This window comes from Anopheles stephensi, chromosome 2 (assembly GCF_013141755.1).
Source record: "Anopheles stephensi strain Indian chromosome 2, UCI_ANSTEP_V1.0, whole genome shotgun sequence".
Classification (NCBI taxonomy): Eukaryota; Metazoa; Arthropoda; class Insecta; order Diptera; family Culicidae; genus Anopheles; species Anopheles stephensi.
In genome coordinates, this window is record NC_050202.1 from 87927297 (window position 1) to 87943560 (window position 16264).

The 16264-nt window shown below is 53.0% G+C and overlaps 4 protein-coding genes across 7 annotated transcripts in view; 3 read left to right on the forward strand and 1 right to left on the reverse strand.

Moving 5' to 3' along the window:
- Positions 1-3199, forward strand: part of LOC118505041 — a 58954-nt gene extending 55755 nt beyond the window's left edge. For 3 of the 4 annotated variants that reach the window (XM_036040291.1, XM_036040292.1, XM_036040293.1), the window contains exon 4: positions 53-3199. In XM_036040291.1, the coding sequence (XP_035896184.1) occupies positions 53-1819 (1767 nt within the window). In that variant the 3' untranslated portion in view covers positions 1820-3199. The remainder of the gene's footprint in view (positions 1-52) is intronic. The other variant, XR_004905383.1, reaches the window with a different exon arrangement.
- A 498-nt stretch (positions 3200-3697) lies between these two features.
- On the forward strand, positions 3698-7931 carry LOC118505068 (E3 ubiquitin-protein ligase RNF126-A). The gene is made up of 5 exons (XM_036040351.1): positions 3698-4426; positions 4501-4641; positions 4716-5360; positions 5434-5677; positions 5762-7931. Exons 1-5 carry the CDS (start codon positions 4340-4342, stop codon positions 6073-6075), a joined length of 1431 nt encoding a protein of 476 aa, XP_035896244.1. The 5' UTR covers positions 3698-4339; the 3' UTR covers positions 6076-7931.
- Positions 7932-8131: 200 nt separating this feature from the next.
- On the reverse strand, positions 8132-10481 carry LOC118505060 (T-complex protein 1 subunit gamma). The gene is made up of 3 exons (XM_036040336.1): positions 10347-10481; positions 10222-10283; positions 8132-10113 (listed from the first exon to the last, which is right to left on the reverse strand). The coding sequence occupies exons 1-3, from the start codon at positions 10378-10380 to the stop codon at positions 8563-8565; spliced, it is 1647 nt and encodes a 548-aa protein (XP_035896229.1). The 5' UTR covers positions 10381-10481; the 3' UTR covers positions 8132-8562.
- Positions 10482-10789: 308 nt separating this feature from the next.
- LOC118505037 (DNA topoisomerase 2-binding protein 1) lies at positions 10790-16241 on the forward strand. Its single transcript, XM_036040274.1, has 4 exons — positions 10790-11176; positions 11240-14957; positions 15165-15580; positions 15647-16241. Exons 1-4 carry the CDS (start codon positions 11066-11068, stop codon positions 16070-16072), a joined length of 4671 nt encoding a protein of 1556 aa, XP_035896167.1. The 5' UTR covers positions 10790-11065; the 3' UTR covers positions 16073-16241.
- The last annotated feature ends 23 nt before the right edge of the window (positions 16242-16264 follow it).

Consider the following 16264-nt stretch of genomic DNA (forward strand, 5'->3'; position numbering starts at 1 on the left):
GCCTATGCCCCATGCTTTCCCAAAAACTAATGCGTGCTTTCTACTATTGCAGGAAAACCTAGCCAAAGCCTTGCGTGAGTTTAAACGCGACAAACTAAACCGCCAGAATGCGCGCCTCAGCCTGGCGAACAGTGTGTACGACAATCCGAGCATGCCGCGACGCAAGATCATGCTGAGCGTCGGTGCCAACAACTATCGGCCACCGCTCGAACGCTCCAAATCGGCACCGAAGCTGATGGCGATCGAGGAGATGATTGGCGAGGAGGATGAGGAAGAGAACGACGCACAGGAGGGAGAGGGAGCGATGGGTGCGCGCCCCTCCAAAGCTGGATCCGGTGGTAGTGCGGCGTTGGAAGCGTGCTGCCGCGAGGATGCTCTCTTCCCATCAACCACACTCGGACGTCGGCGTTGTCGGCGGGGACATTCGATACGTCGATCACGGTTGCGGAACTCGTTCAAGTCACCAAAAGATGTGGAGGCACGAGTGCCGCTCAAGAACGAGAACATCGTGCACATCAGCCCGATGAACAAATCGGTCGACTCGATCCTGGACACCATCAGTCAGGAGGACGGTGAGGAGGGCGAGGATGATTTGGAGAGGGAAAACGGTGAAGCGGGACAGCCGGAGTCCGGCATGGAACAGCCGGAAACGATGTCCAGTTCCAAGCTGGGGAAATCTTCCAAACTATCCCACAACTCTGACTCGTCGGAGGATGACTTTGAAACGTTCCTGGCGCACTACAACTACAACTCGAGCGAACCGCTCTCGACCGAACTGATCTCGTACTTTGACATGAAGCTTAACCCGACCACCGTTTGCAGCATGCACGATCTGAGCCAGCACCATGGCAGCTTACCGGTAATGCTGGAGGACTCCCAGCGATTAGCGCTCAGCCTGGACGACTTGGACCATTACTCGCTTCCGGGCGTTGTAGGCGAACCGGACGCACCGGAGGTACGGACTCGGGAGCTTAAAGACCCACGAGAGGAAGAGCTGGACCGGGATGAGGTTTTCTTCAACCAGGACGAGGTGCTGGAAATGCTTCGTACGGCTGCAGAATCGGCCGCGTCCGCTTCCGTTTCCCACCGCCGGCTTTCCGACGACCGGCTGCGGCACTCCGGCTGTCTACACACGGAAGACGACACGGCACCACCTTCGTTGCTGTGTGTGGCGAGCAAGTTGCAGGCGGCCGGCGGTGCCACACATCCCGACAGTGACGAAGGTTCCATATCGAGTGGATGCGAAACCTCCAGCACGGTAACGACCAACACGGACGATTCGGGTGCAAGCGGTAATGTGTCCATTACGGGGCGTACGGCGGCTGTCGCCGCCCTGCACAAGCCAGGTTCGGTGCTGGAGCGAGTTCGTAGCTTTGAACAGTTGGCCGAAAATCAAGTGATTCACGTACCGCTCGGTGAACGTACCGGTCACCAGGTGGCTCAAGATGTGGGCAACATCACCTCCTCGCCGGAATTGATCTTCAAGCGCAGCATCACCTTCCCAGCACCCGGCGTCAAGTCGAGCTTTCTTATGCCGATGACGATGAGCAGCAGTGCGGCCGGAGGAACTGAGCCGATTGACTCTCCGATGGACTCGCTCAACGGTTCACTCGTCGAAGCGCGAAGGGTCGACGAACCGCACCACCAGACCACTAAACCGAAGGTGCGCCAAATGCGCCTCAAGTCAACGGTGGCCGCAGTCAACACCGAGCTGATCAACCATCTGCAGGCAATCGATTCGGACTCCGAGTTTAGCGACGAGTCCGGTTACGTCGAGTTCCAGGACAATCAACCGTCGATAAAGTCGGTCACGGCTTGATGTCGGGCGCCAAAGGAAGATGATATTGGCTAGGGTTCTTACAGGTGTAGATTCTTACCGGTTGGTTCTGTGTGCAGGTAGTCTTGTAGTACTTCCGGAGAAAGATTAGTATTTTCACATCCACATTTTCTTAGGCTAGGCTTATGTGGCTATTGTTACGAGTTACGAGTTACACTTATTTAATGTTCTGGATGCAGATGCGATCCTCGTGTGAGAGGGTGGACGGTTGAGAACAAGCAAGTAGTGCAGTGAAGTTAGAATTACCGTTTAGTTTTCATGCTTGTAACTCTACACCTTTGCTGCATTGTTGTACAGTGTGGCGAAGCCGAGTGGTTCCATACAAGGACTCGAAGGGTAGTCAAGCAGGGTGATGGAAGAAAATCCGCCAGGGATATTAGGGCTTCTCCTCCTCCTTCCACGCAACCGTGTGCTGCTGCTTCGTTGTTACAGATTTAGCTTTACTTCTACAGATTACGATAAGCCTCTAGCCTCTAAGCAGCTGTATTTCGAACGTCAAATGTAGCTCAAGGCACACTTTCGTGACGCTAGAACCCAAACCAGCAGACCGACGATGGCACGATCCAATCAGATACCAAATAAATTATTTTATAATCATTGTCCATAGATACAGACAGCAAGCTACGCTTAATCATAACGTGCACTAGATAGATATTATTTGTTAGTGTCCTCCACATACTAACAGCTAAACGAACGATGAATCTACAATTCCGGATGATATTAACATTCACCATCTCTCTCTCTCTCACTTTCACGAGTCGGCCGAATCGCTTTAGCAAACTACCGTAAAACAATCTGCACGTACGCAAATGGTCAACTCCTCCAACCACGCCTCTGTTCACTCCCACCAGAAGAGGATTTTTTTTACTGGTTTTTACTGTCGCACCCTTAGGGATACATAGAGTGTAGACTATGCAGTCTCTGCTACGTGTGCGATGGCACGCCGAAGAAGCTGGGAAGGCTTCCGCCGCACGGCTAATGCATAGAAATTGCGCGCATTATGGGAACATGGGATCACAAACGATAACACATAGTTAACCGTGGGAGCAAAGATAAGGTAATAGACGTAAACGATAATCTGAATTTAGGCAGGGCGAATGGAATGTAGAACACTGTACAGAAAGGGGGGGTTGAAATGCTAGTGGAAATGATACATTGGAAGCTGGAAAACCAAGACATTAGACTCTATACATTAAGCCAGTGGAATTGTTGTTTTTGTCACCTACTCTCTACTCTACCGGAGATCATGTTTAAGGATCTGGGCAGGGAACGAGTATATTTATTGACTACCCACGTTCGGAAATGTTATTCTTCCTTGTATTTGTCACAAGTTTCTATGAAAAATAAAACATTAAATTGAAATTCTGCATTGTTCTACTTCGTGCTGCTGGACTCGTTCATAACAGTGGCAGCAGTATCACAGCTTCATCCGGACCATTCCCCCGTAGAAAGGACTTACTATCATATAGCAAAGTGATGAACAAGCAGTTTGTTACGCCAACAAGATGAAGAATATCACATTAAAATACTAAAATAGCTAAAACCAGGTGTCCCAGATCACCTTTGACCTACTGTATTTATATCTCCGCGTATCTGCATCAACCGCGGTCCCTCGAACTCTCCTTATCTCACTGGGCGATTAGATGTGGTGAATTTATCACAGCAACGAAGCAAATGATCCTTTTAATTGCATTCGTGCCATGCACAGTTAGCTCGCGGGTATTTCGTAATTTGTGCAAATTAAATGCTAAACATTGCTGTTTTCGATTTCAAATGCTGAAGGTCGCGTGAGGCTGAGAAACGACAGGCGAACTGAACCGCACACTATAACCGCACCATGACAGTTGCACCAATCTGACAGTTCTGTATTTGTCATAGTTATCACTTGTTCTTTTTTTTCGTGCTAGAAAATTCCCAAAAATTCGCACCACTATTTGTCGATTTTTGGTGCATTTCCATTCGCAGCAAGTGAAACACGTCCCACTTTTATTAGCCGCGAACCGGGCCGGAAAGCGCCGACCGTAAGCAAGATGACGAAATAGCTCCTTTCCGCAGACACCTTTTCGAGAGGGCAGACACCAACCGTACGAAATCTGGCAGACAAGTAGCGAAACACAGTTCTCCCGAACGGTTGGGGCTCCCGTAGACCAGAACTCGCGACCTGGTGAGGCGCCCAGGAATCGATCCTGGATGCGAAAAAGTGGTAGAGAACGGCAATAGAATAGTTTTCCCCCACCGGCGATATACCGTCGGGATTGAGGATTGATTGTCTCGCTGTTGTAGTCTCCCAGATTTTCGGTACGGTACACGGTGTGGGCGAGAAACGTACCCTTTTTGAGCAACCGGGGACAGAGCAGTGTGTACGCAGTTTTGCCGTGCCGCAAGCGTTTTAGTTTCCGTGACGACGTTTTTGGAAGAGTACAACGAGAAATCGGGTGTAGAAGAGTGTGTTTGTGTGTGTGTGTGTCGGAGTGCAGCCACAATAACCGGACCGGAGGGACGATGGAAGCTTTGGTGGAAAATGCGGCGGCTCCGCCTGCCCGATTCTACTGTCACTCGTGCGCTATCGAAATCGATCGTGTTTCGTCGGTAAGATTTTGCGTGCATTTTCATCCTTGCCAATATGTACCTGATGCTATTGACTTTTGTACCTCGCGGCGCAGGAATTCACATGCCCACACTGTCTGGAAGGATTCATCGAAGAGCTTCCGGCGGTGGAACGGAGCGGATCGGCTGGATCGGCAGCGGGACAAGATGCGGAACAACCGTCAAACGACAGCGACAATCCACCGTATAGCAATGAGGCAAGCAAGCGGACACCCCGTTCGTAAAGGAACAATCACATTAACCTTCTCCCATCTCACACTCATACGTGCAGACAATACGATTGGCCGGTGAATTTTTCACAGAAGATCTTCTAACACCGTTCTTTCGGCGCATTGGCGGCCAACAGGGTCAATCGGCGGGTGGAGCAGGAGCGGGCAATGGCTATCAGGCCTTGTTCACCTTGGACGACATTCCTATGGACGGCAGTAGTGGTCCATCGTCCGGTGGAACCGGCTCGGCCGGTGGTGCCGACGGTGGAGAAGGAGCCGCAAGCAGTAGCAGCAGTAGCGGGGCTGGCGGTGGTGCTGGCAGTGGAGAAACACGCCCTTCCATGCGGTTCACCGGAAGACGGGGCAGTCGCAGGCGGGGAGTGCAAAACATCAACCACGTTGATCAGATACTGCGCGAAATCCTGATATCGGTGTCGGGCGGTGGTAACGGTGCCGGGGTCAGCGGTCCCATGTTCTTCATGGGCAACCCGGGCGACTATGCGTGGGGACGCGAAGGCATCGACACAATCGTCACACAGCTGCTCAACCAAATGGACAATACGGGGCCACCGCCGCTGGAGAAGGAGCGCATCGCACAGATACCGTGCGTCACCATCAGCGAGGAGCAGGTCGACCAGAAGCTACAGTGTTCGGTTTGCTTCGAGGATTACGTTGCTGGCGAACCGGTTCGGAAGTTACCTTGCTTGGTAAGCGGTAGTCATGGCGATTTTTACCAAGGCCACCTAGCAATCTTTCGTTTACTCTCGCTCTCTGTTTCAGCACGTCTATCACGAACCTTGTATCATTCCGTGGCTGGAACTGCACGGTACGTGTCCCATCTGTCGAAGCAGCCTCACGCCGGAAGATGGGCACGCGGGACCGCCGCAACCGCAGTCACCGGAAAATGCCGGACTATCGCCGGGTGATAGTTCACAGCAACAACAGCAGCATCAGCAGGCAGCAGCATCGCAGCCACAGTCCGATTCCGGCCGGCAGAATTCCAACTTTCTCACCTTCACAATACGTAAGCCATCGCGATACCCGATACGCACACTCCTGCAGCATTCCGCACGGTGCTGATAAGCGCTTTACACACACCCATTGATAGATGATCTGCTTCCTACCCTTTCAGGGCCCGCCATGACGAACCTGCTGTTCGAGATGGGCCAACCGATGGGTGCGGCGGGCGCATCGTCCTCTAGTCTACCACCGTCAGCGTTCGGTAGCGGTGCGGTAGCTGGTTCCGGTAGTGCCGGAACCGGAAACACCACCAACGGTGGACCGAACGCGAGTCACACCAATACCAACACGGCAGCGGGCGGTGCGTCCACCAGTAGCAATGGTGGCAGTGGGTCGCAAACGGCCAGCAACAGCCAGCGGGACGAGGACGGAACCATTGATTACACGCTAGAACTAGATTAACCAAAAAAAGAGGCGTCCCCTGCTGCAACAGAACACAAATACACAACACACACACACACATACACAAACGGACACGCATCAACGCCAGGAGCAGCGATGTGTTTACTTAAACTTGGCAAACCCTTGTGGCGGTGGTAGATGTGAGCTGAAAAGAAGGAGATTTGTTGGTGCTCGTTGCAGTGGTTCAGCATACCCCCATTTCTTACCCCATTTCCGGTTTTCGACGCTCTTTTAGCTCGCTTCTTCCTACTAAAAAAAGACGCATTATTCTGAATTCGGTTTTAATACATTGTTTTTTGTATTATAATTTGTAAATTGTTTAAACGGAGGAAGAGTGTTTGGTAGTAATTTAAAAATGGTTACTCACACACATACACACACACTGCTTGCTCACTCCTTCGTTTTTGACTGGTTGGGTTGTTAGGGTGGTAATCTAAGTAGGCAGAATATCCAATCCCCGTGGTAGATGTGCGGTCCCATCCAGACCGTCTCGTGCGGTACACAGGACCGACCACTATCCAGCTACGGCTGAAATCAAATCACAGGAAGCCAGAAATGGCAGGCCGAGATCTGTGTAGATTGTTTTGCCCGCAAAAAAAGCAAACCCGGGATTACCTTAATAGGAACAGAAAATCCATTTAGTATAAGTTCGCTTTTAAATTGTTGTAAGCTGCTAATGAATGCAATGTTTGTTTGAATTGTACGTTCTTTTGCGCTTTTCGCTTTACTTTTGTTTTACTTTTTACTAAAAGTGGTTGCCAGTTTGTGCCAGTTGAATTCGAATTCAATCGCACCAGAAGATAGAAAGAGACGGAGTGAAGGTCCTTGCCGTGTTGCGTCGTCCTGTTGTGTTAGTTAGTTTGTGTGTGTGTGTGTTGAAGTAGAAGACAGAAAACGGTTTAGTTACCCCCCGCTCCTTTTCCTCTCGGCGGTCGGAACAGGTGTCAACGGTAACTAAACGAGCGTCCGCCGCTGCTGCCGCTTTATCCGCTAGCTGTGTCACATTCATTCCTGTGATTTGGCTTCACTTCTGGCCATTGCAGGCCCATTGCGATGTGTGCGTTTTTGGTCAAGAAGAAGCAAACCGAACGCAGCTAGAACAGCAAGTGTACAGATATTGTATTCAGAAGCAAGGAATAAGATAATAAGTAAGGGTAACAAGCAAACAAAAAAAAAACGGAGCGCTTTGCAAAAGCACAATACGAAGGACTGAACGGGGCGTTGTTGGGAGTGTGTGTGAGAGAGACAGAGAGAGAAAAATGAGGGAAAATCATAAGGACTCTAGAATTATTATTTCCTATATAAGCGGAGAAAGATGGAGCGCCCGGATGTGTTGGTTGATGATCATCCCCGGGCCGGTTTTTTTTTTTTGCTTTTGTTTCTGTCAACGTAACTAACGCACGGGGTTGGCCTCGGAATGGTGTGACCAAATCGCCATATAAACAGTAAAACTACAATTGAATGCAACCACAGCTACAGAGAACAGCCACCGTCGTCGTCCTCTTCTAGATCCAATCATATTGCCATGTGTCCCATCTTACCTACTCAAACCCAATTTTGCCCGGAAGATATAGGATTCAACTCAAACACGTGCGCTAACGTGGATTTTATTAAGAGATTGTAAAATTGTCCGACGTCTGAGCTCAGTTAACTCACTCACCAGCAGTTGGTCGCGTGGAAGGTCGCTCGAAAAGGAAGACATGCAGCATGTTGGCAATGGTGTTTACTAGACCGCTTCGGACGGATAATTTCCCATCCAAGTAACACTACACCGATATGATTATGCGCTATTATTATTATTATTATTATTATTATTATGATTATTGATGCGTTGATAATAAAGAAGAGAAGGAAAACTGATCATGTGTTGGGCTGCAGAACGAAGAGATGGAAGCTAGCAGAAGCCACTGCTCGAGTGGCACTCTGTGGCAGTATGTGGATTGGCCCAAAGTCCTCCAGAAGCGTATCAGGATAATCGGTTGATGGACGACGGCCCCTCGATCCAAGACTAGTACTTTCTTTCAGGCTGCACCTCCAGAGATAAGCACGATAAGCGTGTGATTCATTATTTGATTTTTTTATTTTATGTCGTGCTACATCATTCGCGATCGTACGCTTTTCCAAAAGCGAGGCGTGTGAAAATCTCTCACGATCGCACAAGTTAAGCAAACAAACGTGGTAATATAGAGACGATCGAAGAGAAGGTATAATGAGGGTGACGGTCACACGACGACGACGAACAGGCAAAATGAAAGAGTGAACTGCTGCTGCCCGTGTAGTATGTGCGATAGATATTTGTGAGTTTGTGTGTGAGTGTGTTAAATGTTAGGCGTTTGATAAAAAAAATGCATCAGGCCACGGATCTCAAAGGATCAAACGAGCCAAATCCGCAATCCACATCGCGCAATACTAGGAAGGCTTGTGAAGGAAAGTTAGCGCGCGTGGAACATATTATAGTGGCCACCGGGAAACGGACCACTTCCCGCTCTACTCTCCTCCCATGCCGGCAGCAGCGGCGGCTGGCGAAGGGCCGGCACCGTCACCGCTGTTCTTCTTCGATCCGGACACAATGTCGTCGATGCGCAGCAGCAGGATTGCCGTCTCGACGGCCGTCTTGTACACCTGCAGCTTCACCGACAGCGGCTCCCAGATGTTTTTCTCCTTCATGTCGACCAGCTGGCCAGTCTCACCGTCGATGCCCCACGTGCACGGCCCTTCGCTCGCCGGGTGTGACGCATGCTTCGCTCGCAGTGCCGTCAGCGTGCGGATCGTGTTAGCACCACAGTTCTGTGTCAGCGTCCGGGGGATGATCTCCAGTGCCTGGGCAACGGCCCGGTACGGTCCCTGGATCTGTTTGTTCGTCAGCGCCTGCGAGACGGCCATCTCCACTGCACCACCGCCGGGCAGCAGCTTCGGGTCGAGCATCAGATTGCGGGCGACGTGCAGAGCGTCCTGCAGGTTACGCTCCGTCTCGTTCAGTACGTCCTTGGAGGCACCGCGGAGCAGAATCGTGCACGCCTTCGGATCGTCACACTCGGTCACGAAACAGAAGTACTCGTCACCGAGCTTCTTGATCTCGAACAAGCCGGCACCCGTGCCAACGTCCTTCTCGGTCAGCTCCTCCGTGCGGTTCACGATCGTGGCACCGCAGGCACGGGCCAGCCGATTGTTGTCCGTCTTGCGCAGCCGACGGATCGCCGTGATGCCTGCCTTCATCAGGAAGTGTTGGGCCAGATCGGAGACGCCCTTCTCCGTGAACACTACGTCCGGCTTCACGGCAATGATGTCCTCGCAGAGCCGGGCCACATGCTCCTCCTCGAGCTGCAGCAGCTTGGTAAAGTCCTGATCGCCCACAATTTCCACGTTCGTCTGGCTTTCGCCCTTCTTGTACTCGAGCGGACAGTCCAGCAGGACGATGCGCGGCTTCTCGATGTAACGGCGCATCTTCGGGTGTGTGACGTCCTTGTTCAGCATGATTCCACGCAGCACGCACGAATCGTCAATCGAGCCGCCGGGGATTTTCTCTACCTTGGCGTACTTTTTGATATCGATCTCCGTGCGCCCGTTCTCGGTCAGCGTCACCGTCTCGACGGCATCGAGCGCAATGCGCACCGCCAGATCCGACCAGCGGCCGACAAACTTGGTGCCGACGCAAGACTTTACCACATCGGCCAGCTTTTTCTTGTCGGTACGGTCCAGCTCGATGCTAACCTCGTCCTGCAGAATGCGGACCATGTCCTCCAGTGCCTCCCGGTACGCGCGAATAATGACGGTCGGGTGAATCTGCTGCTGAAGGAACTGTTCGGCCACGGCCAGCATCTCACCGGCCAGCACAATCACGGACGTGGTACCGTCACCGACCTCTTCGTCTTGCGTGCGAGCGATTTCGATCATGCTCTTGGCGGCCGGATGTTGTACGGTGATTTCGCGCAGGATTGCATTACCATCGTTGGTCATCACGATGCCACCCATCGGGTCCATCAGCATTTTCATCATCGCCTGCGGGCCCAGACATGTGCGGATAAGATCGGCGATGGTCTGCGGAAGGAAAAACACCCACATACGGAGTTAGTTACGGGCCCTGGTGGTAGGCACCAGCACCATGTGTGTGCATGGGCACACACGCACACACACTCAGTGACTCACTTTGCCGGCATTGATATTCTCCAACTGCACCTTTCGGCCGCTCTCTCGCTTGGTATTTTTGCCTGCAACGATACAGAACAACGCTGTAGCGATTGTCCGCGGGATAAACGATGCGCATTACTTACTGAGAATCAGAATTGGCTGCTGTGGGGCGTACATTTTTGCTGTTGGAAATTTGCCGTACAGGAATCACGTTATTTCCTCAAGATGAGATGCTGCTACAAAGAGCTGAACGACACAAATGTCAGTGGTGGGCCATGTTTTAACGAAACTGTTGAATTCGTTCTGCTTTTAACGAAACTGTAATCTGACAGCAAAACTCACAGTATTTCAAACGAGCATGGCAATGTAGTTTTGTCGCTTTTGAGCTAATTTAATGCTAGAATAAATGTATTTATATTACATTAGCTTCCTCACAGTAATTTTCGAATGATCTGATGCGCTTTTCGATATAATGTAAGTGGGTGGAAGGAGGAAACGTAACTGTACTAAAACCTGCACCGTACTAAAACTGGCACCGTACTAAAAGGAAATGTCAAATTTCCCCCCAAAAAACCGTCACTTGACAATTCAAATCTGTTTTGAGGCGCTTAAAATTTGCGGTCAGAAGATTGTTCCGCATTCGTTCGCTGTTTTTGTGCAAGTCAAGTTTGTTTTACACAAATCCGGCTTTGTGTTTTGTAGTGTGCAGCGAGGACACTGTTTTGTTTTTCCGTGTTTCGTTACGAACGATAAGCAAAACTTTCGCTCCCACTCGTGGCTGTCGGAAGAGATGCAACAATCGGCTTGACGGTAAACAAGAACGCACCGTGTCTCGCGAAAATCTAGAACTTACGAACGCACCATGAACAGTCAGCTGCTGGCGGACCAGCAATTGGCCAAGCTTTACTTCGTACTGCGCGTAGGGCACAATTCGAACGAAAATGCTTCCGAGGACATGAAGATGGCTTACACGGTAGGATAGATGAGGTGGCGTAAAGCGGGGCTTCTAGTTTCATCTCCCTTTCCCTGTTTCTAGACCGCCCGGGAGCACAATGACAACGAGGAGCTGCAGGGCTGGATCACCGAGGACGAGTGCCTGAAGATGGACGAGCAAACGCTCACCAAGCGGCACGTGTTTGTGTTTGAAAAGTTCACCGGTACCGCGTTCGAACACGCACGCAAGTCACCATCCACCGTGATCGGGCCCCGCTGTCTCATCAGCTGCTTCATGGACAACGAGACAATACCGCTCGGCGTGCATCCGGTGTACACGACGGCGATGCGCAACCTCACCGTGTGCAGTTCCGGACTGAAGGCGAAGGAAAAGTCGCTCGTCAGTCAGCTGGTGTGCCACATGGGCGGGTACTATCTGGACGTGCTGAATGCCAGCTGTACGCATCTGGTGTCCTCCACGGTCAAATCGGTCAAGTACGAGAAGGCGGCCGAATGCAAACTGCCGATCATGCACCCGGACTGGGTGAATGCGGTATGGGAGGAAAGTCAGCGGCGCGATCTGCACGCAACCGAGCCCGGCATCATCGAGCGCTACCGCTTGCCGGTGTTTTACGCACTCACGATCACCTCGACCGGGCTGACCGCGGCAAAGAAGAATGAAATCAAATCGTTGATCGAATCGAACGGAGGCAATTATGTTGGTTCGTTCAAATCGGAAACGACGGACATACTGATACTGGAGAAGACGGGCACCGAGTCGGCCAAGTTTCGTGGTGCCGTACGCTGCAACAAGGAATGTCTCACACCGGAATGGATTGTGGACAGTGTGGCGTGCGGGTACGTGCTGCCGGTTCGCGAGTATGAAGTAAAAAGCCTGAAAGCATCCACACCGACGAAAGCGGAAGAACCGGCCGTTGCCTCCGGTGCGGTTGGGTTGCGCATTTCCGGCGGTCAGTTTAATCCCGACTGCACGCAACTGTCCGAGATATCGCACGCTAATTTTTCCGCACGAAATGAAACAATCAACGAAAGTATTATGAGCGGAGGTGCGGATGGAATGCCGCCTAGCGTTTCCGGCGTTGCACGTCCCGCCGGAAGTCAGCGGTACCGGGAAGTGCTCGCGCGCATGACGGTGCAGCAAGCAAAGAAGGCGGGACCCGTGCTGGATGGGTGTAGCGTTTTTCTGAGCGGTTTCACAGCGGACGAGAGGGAAAAGTTGAACAAAATCCTCAACTCCGTCGGTGCCGTACGGTATGACGAGATATCGGGCGCCATCAGCCACGTGATTGTCGGTGAACAGCACGCGTCCGAGTTGGCAAAGTTCCGTGACTCTACGGCCCATCTGCTCACGCTCGATTGGTTAGCAAAGTCGATCGAGCGGCGCCAGCTAGCGCCGGAAGACGCAAGCGAATTCACGTTCCAGCCGTCCGGCAAGGGCATCGTAGATCGGGCACCGGAACCACCGTCACCGTCGAGCAAGAAGAATCTCCAGCGCATGAACAGCAGCGTGTTTAAGCGACCGGATGTGCCGAAGTTCCGCCTCGAAGAGCCAACGCCACCTGGGCCGAGCAAAGCGTCGGCGGCACCGCCGGCCGCGAAGCAACCGAACGAGGTGGACTCCATCATGATGCAGTACATGGAGAAGAATATGGCCGAAAAGCTGCCGGTGGAACCGAAACCACCGTCATCGGGTGCGTCCTCCACCACCAGCGGTGTGAGCCAGCTGGAATCGGAGCTGGAATCGCAGTTCCCGGAGTTTATGCTCGGGAAGACGCTGTTCGTGTTCGGCTTCTCGGAGGAAGATGCGTTACAGATACTGTCCGATTGCAAGGAATGCGGTGGAACGATCGTCGACGAAAGCTACACCGACGAGGTCGATTACATCGTGCTGCCGACGTCGTGCATCGGTTCGCCGGACTTTGCCGTGCGCGGTAAGGAAACGGTCAACTGCATCTGGCTCGAAACCTCGATACAGAGTGGCCAGTGCTGTCCGATGGAGTACTACTACGAGCCGATCATTTACGGCGAGGATGATCCTACCCCGCTCGAGGGAGAAACGGTCGTGATCAGCTCGTATTCCGGGCCGGAGCGTGAGTTTTTGATAGCGATGGGGAAACTGCTGGGGGCTTGCGTGCAGGAACGTCTCGTCCGGAAGGCTGCACCGTTGCTGGTGTGCAAGGAGCCGGCCGGTGCCAAGTACAATGCGGCAATCCAGTGGGACTTGACGGTGGTGCGCGCGGAATGGTTGCGGGAGTGCGCACGGTTGAAGCGTCGCGTTGCCGAAAATCCTTTCCTTGTGGGTGATGCAATCTGTTCTGCGAAGAACGTTGCCGCCGGTGCTGGTGCGGCGTGCCTTCCCACCACGTCTACCGACGATGTGGACATCGAGTCCGTTCGGGAGGATCAGCCCAAGGAGGAAGAGGAGCCTTCCATGCTGCCGCAAGCCTCGTCGACGATGAAACCTCTCCCGAAACCGACCACTGGCGGTGAGTTCCAGTACATCACGGTTCAGAAAACGCGCGAGGAAACGGAACTGCAGTACGGCTTTAAGCGGCTGTCCACGCCGAAGCTAAGGCAGCTTACGAGCGACGAGCGGATGGTGTACTCGCAGGAGATGGACCAGTACGAGGATCTGATCAAGGCACAGCGTGCCCAAAGGAAACCCTTCGATCCGAACGAAGGAACAGCCGTTCCGGGTGCGATGGAGTCTCCTGCCGGGGATGTCCTGCGAACGCGCCGCTTTACGGCCATTTCCGAGGAAGGGAGAGGATCGTCCTCATCCCGCTCACCGGTAACTCCCGTTGCGCCCGGTGGATCCGGAGCGACCAGTGCCAACGTTACGCCGATCGGTGCTGGCGGCGAATACGAAGCCATGAGTGTGACACAGCGCGTGATGGACTTTGACACACCGATTCGCACCACACTGTACAAGGTGCTGAAAGAGGCGGAAGAAGCGGATCGCAACATTACGCCCCGAACGAGACGCGTCCAGGAGCTGTTGGCCACACCGCACGCTGGCCCCGGGACGGTCGGTGATGGTCGCATCCGTACCCCGACGCTTCCCGAATGCATGACAAAGCCCGTCACACCGTACGGCTTCCGGCCGGACGCGAGCCCCGACAATCACGCCTACCACAAGCGCAAACTGCAGCACTGGGATCGGTACTACAAATCGTCCGCCGGCAGCACGGCGGCAGCTGGCCCGTCCGGCGAACCGGGCGTGGAAACGGCTTCCCAGAAAGCACGCCGGCTAAGCACACCCATCAGCGAGATCAAGCGCCGGTTCTACGTGGAAAAGTTTGGCGATGGGTACGCGCACCATGTGGAATCCAAGTGTACGACGGTTCCGCGCAAGATGCCAGATTTAAACCGCTCCGGAGAGGCGGACACGAGCCAGGAGGAGGAAATTGCCTGCACTGCACCACAGCCACAGGAGAAGGTGCCATCGCCTGTTGTGGCGGGAGCCGTCCGTTCGGCAAACTCATCGAGCGGATCGCTCGAACGAAGCAACACCAGCGCTGAAAAGCGATCCCGCAGCGAGCTGGAAGAGCAGGACGAGGCGGTGGACGATTTGGACGAGAGTGACAAGCAGCAGTACCGTAGTCCGGCGCCTGGTGTACAGGAGCCTGCCGCGAAAAAGCCGCTGCTGAATGTTGGGCGAGGTGACGAGTTCGTGCAGCGGTTGAGTGACGTTATTGCGGCGGCCAAAGAGTCGGCCAAGAAGAAGGCCAAGATTCAGCTGCAACCCGACACGGAGCATATACCGCCGGAACAGTACACCGAGATGGATTACGATTCGGGTGTGTGTGTAGATAGATTGTTAAGGGCTAGGTTGGTTTGAGTCCGATCGCCAATCAGTTTCCATTTCTGGCCAATTCCATGCTTCACATTTCTGGCTTACTGATTCCTTCTTATCCCTATTCAGCTAACACAACACAGTACCGATCCCAAATTCTATTTGAGCTATTCCCTCGGACTAACCTCTGTCGCTCTTTTTGTTGTTTTAGAAGTTAATGTCGGAGGAGTCGTTTGGCGCGAACGTGACATTGAAAACATCCAGGCGAATGAATCCGCTAGACAACCACCGTCCAAAACGAAACCGAACGACACGATCAACGAGAAGAGTATGAAAGAGAAAAGCTCCACCGCACGGGCGAATCCGCACGGTATGAAGTACCCGGGAGTGCCCGTGTTTGCCATCTCGGGCGTGCCGGAAAACGTACGGCTAGAGTTGGCGCGGAAAATCGAACATTTGCAGGGCAGGCTGGCATCGGACCCGAACCGGTACGATCCGGAATGTACGCACATCCTGTGCGGGAAGCCCAACCGGGGCGAAAAGATGCTGTCTGGGATAGCGGCGGGCAAGTGGCTACTCTCTACCAAGTATCTGGACGACAGTTTCGATGCGGGGTACTTTTTGGATGTGAGTGAGACTTAACGGGCGTTGTGACCAAACCATGTTGCTTAACCCGCTCGCTTCGTTTTGCAGGAAGAGTGCTACGAATGGGGCAACCCGAAGGCGGCCGGCAAGCTGACCGCACTAGCGTCGGCTGGGGATTTGGAAACGGCCGCAGCCGCTTATACCTGGCGCACGCGCATCGCAAACGACGTGGGTAAGCAGGACGGGGCCTTTACCGGGTTCCGGGTGCTGCTGGCGGTACCGAAGAAGGACCAGTTCGTGCGGCTGATACAGTCCGGGGGTGGGTTCGTGCTCGATCTCGATCCACCGTTCATCAGCTCGGAACGTGCCATGTCGGCCACCCACTGCTTTGTCGACCGGAAGGTGAAGCTGACGAGCGAGGATCATCGCGCGCTGGCCGAGGCCGGCATTGCCGTGCTGTCCATCATGTACCTTAACGCGTACCTTACGTCGGCTAGTCTGCCCGATCCCAACAACTTCCAGCTGCCGATCTAAGCGACTTAGCGTAAGTGTTTTTTTCTTTCTCTTTGTTTGCAGCTGTTAGTTCAGTGATTACATAGATTCCATTACGATCTTCTGTTGTGAATGCTTCTTTGCTCTGCAATAAACTGTTAGGGTAAACCGAACAGTGATGGTTCATGTGGACTAGGAAGCGCCTAACGAACTTTCGGATCACCCTCCATTAAT

Excerpts from the sequence above, each read along its gene's own strand:
- LOC118505068 (XM_036040351.1), top strand. The coding sequence starts at position 4,340 with ATGGAAGCTTTGGTGGAAAATGCGGCGGCTCCGCCTGCCCGATTCTAC. Across the intron at positions 4,427-4,500 it reads AAATCGATCGTGTTTCGTCG|GAATTCACATGCCCACACTG; the intron begins GTAAGATTTTGC and ends CTCGCGGCGCAG. Across the intron at positions 5,678-5,761 it reads CTTTCTCACCTTCACAATAC|ATGATCTGCTTCCTACCCTT; the intron begins GTAAGCCATCGC and ends ACCCATTGATAG.
- LOC118505060 (XM_036040336.1), bottom strand. The coding sequence starts at position 10,380 with ATGTACGCCCCACAGCAGCCAATTCTGATTCTCA. Across the intron at positions 10,284-10,346 it reads GCAGCCAATTCTGATTCTCA|GCAAAAATACCAAGCGAGAG; the intron begins GTAAGTAATGCG and ends GTATCGTTGCAG. Across the intron at positions 10,114-10,221 it reads AGAATATCAATGCCGGCAAA|ACCATCGCCGATCTTATCCG; the intron begins GTGAGTCACTGA and ends TTCCTTCCGCAG.
- LOC118505037 (XM_036040274.1), top strand. The coding sequence starts at position 11,066 with ATGAACAGTCAGCTGCTGGCGGACCAGCAATTGGCCAAGCTTTACTTC. Across the intron at positions 11,177-11,239 it reads ACATGAAGATGGCTTACACG|ACCGCCCGGGAGCACAATGA; the intron begins GTAGGATAGATG and ends CCCTGTTTCTAG. Across the intron at positions 15,581-15,646 it reads ATGCGGGGTACTTTTTGGAT|GAAGAGTGCTACGAATGGGG; the intron begins GTGAGTGAGACT and ends TTCGTTTTGCAG.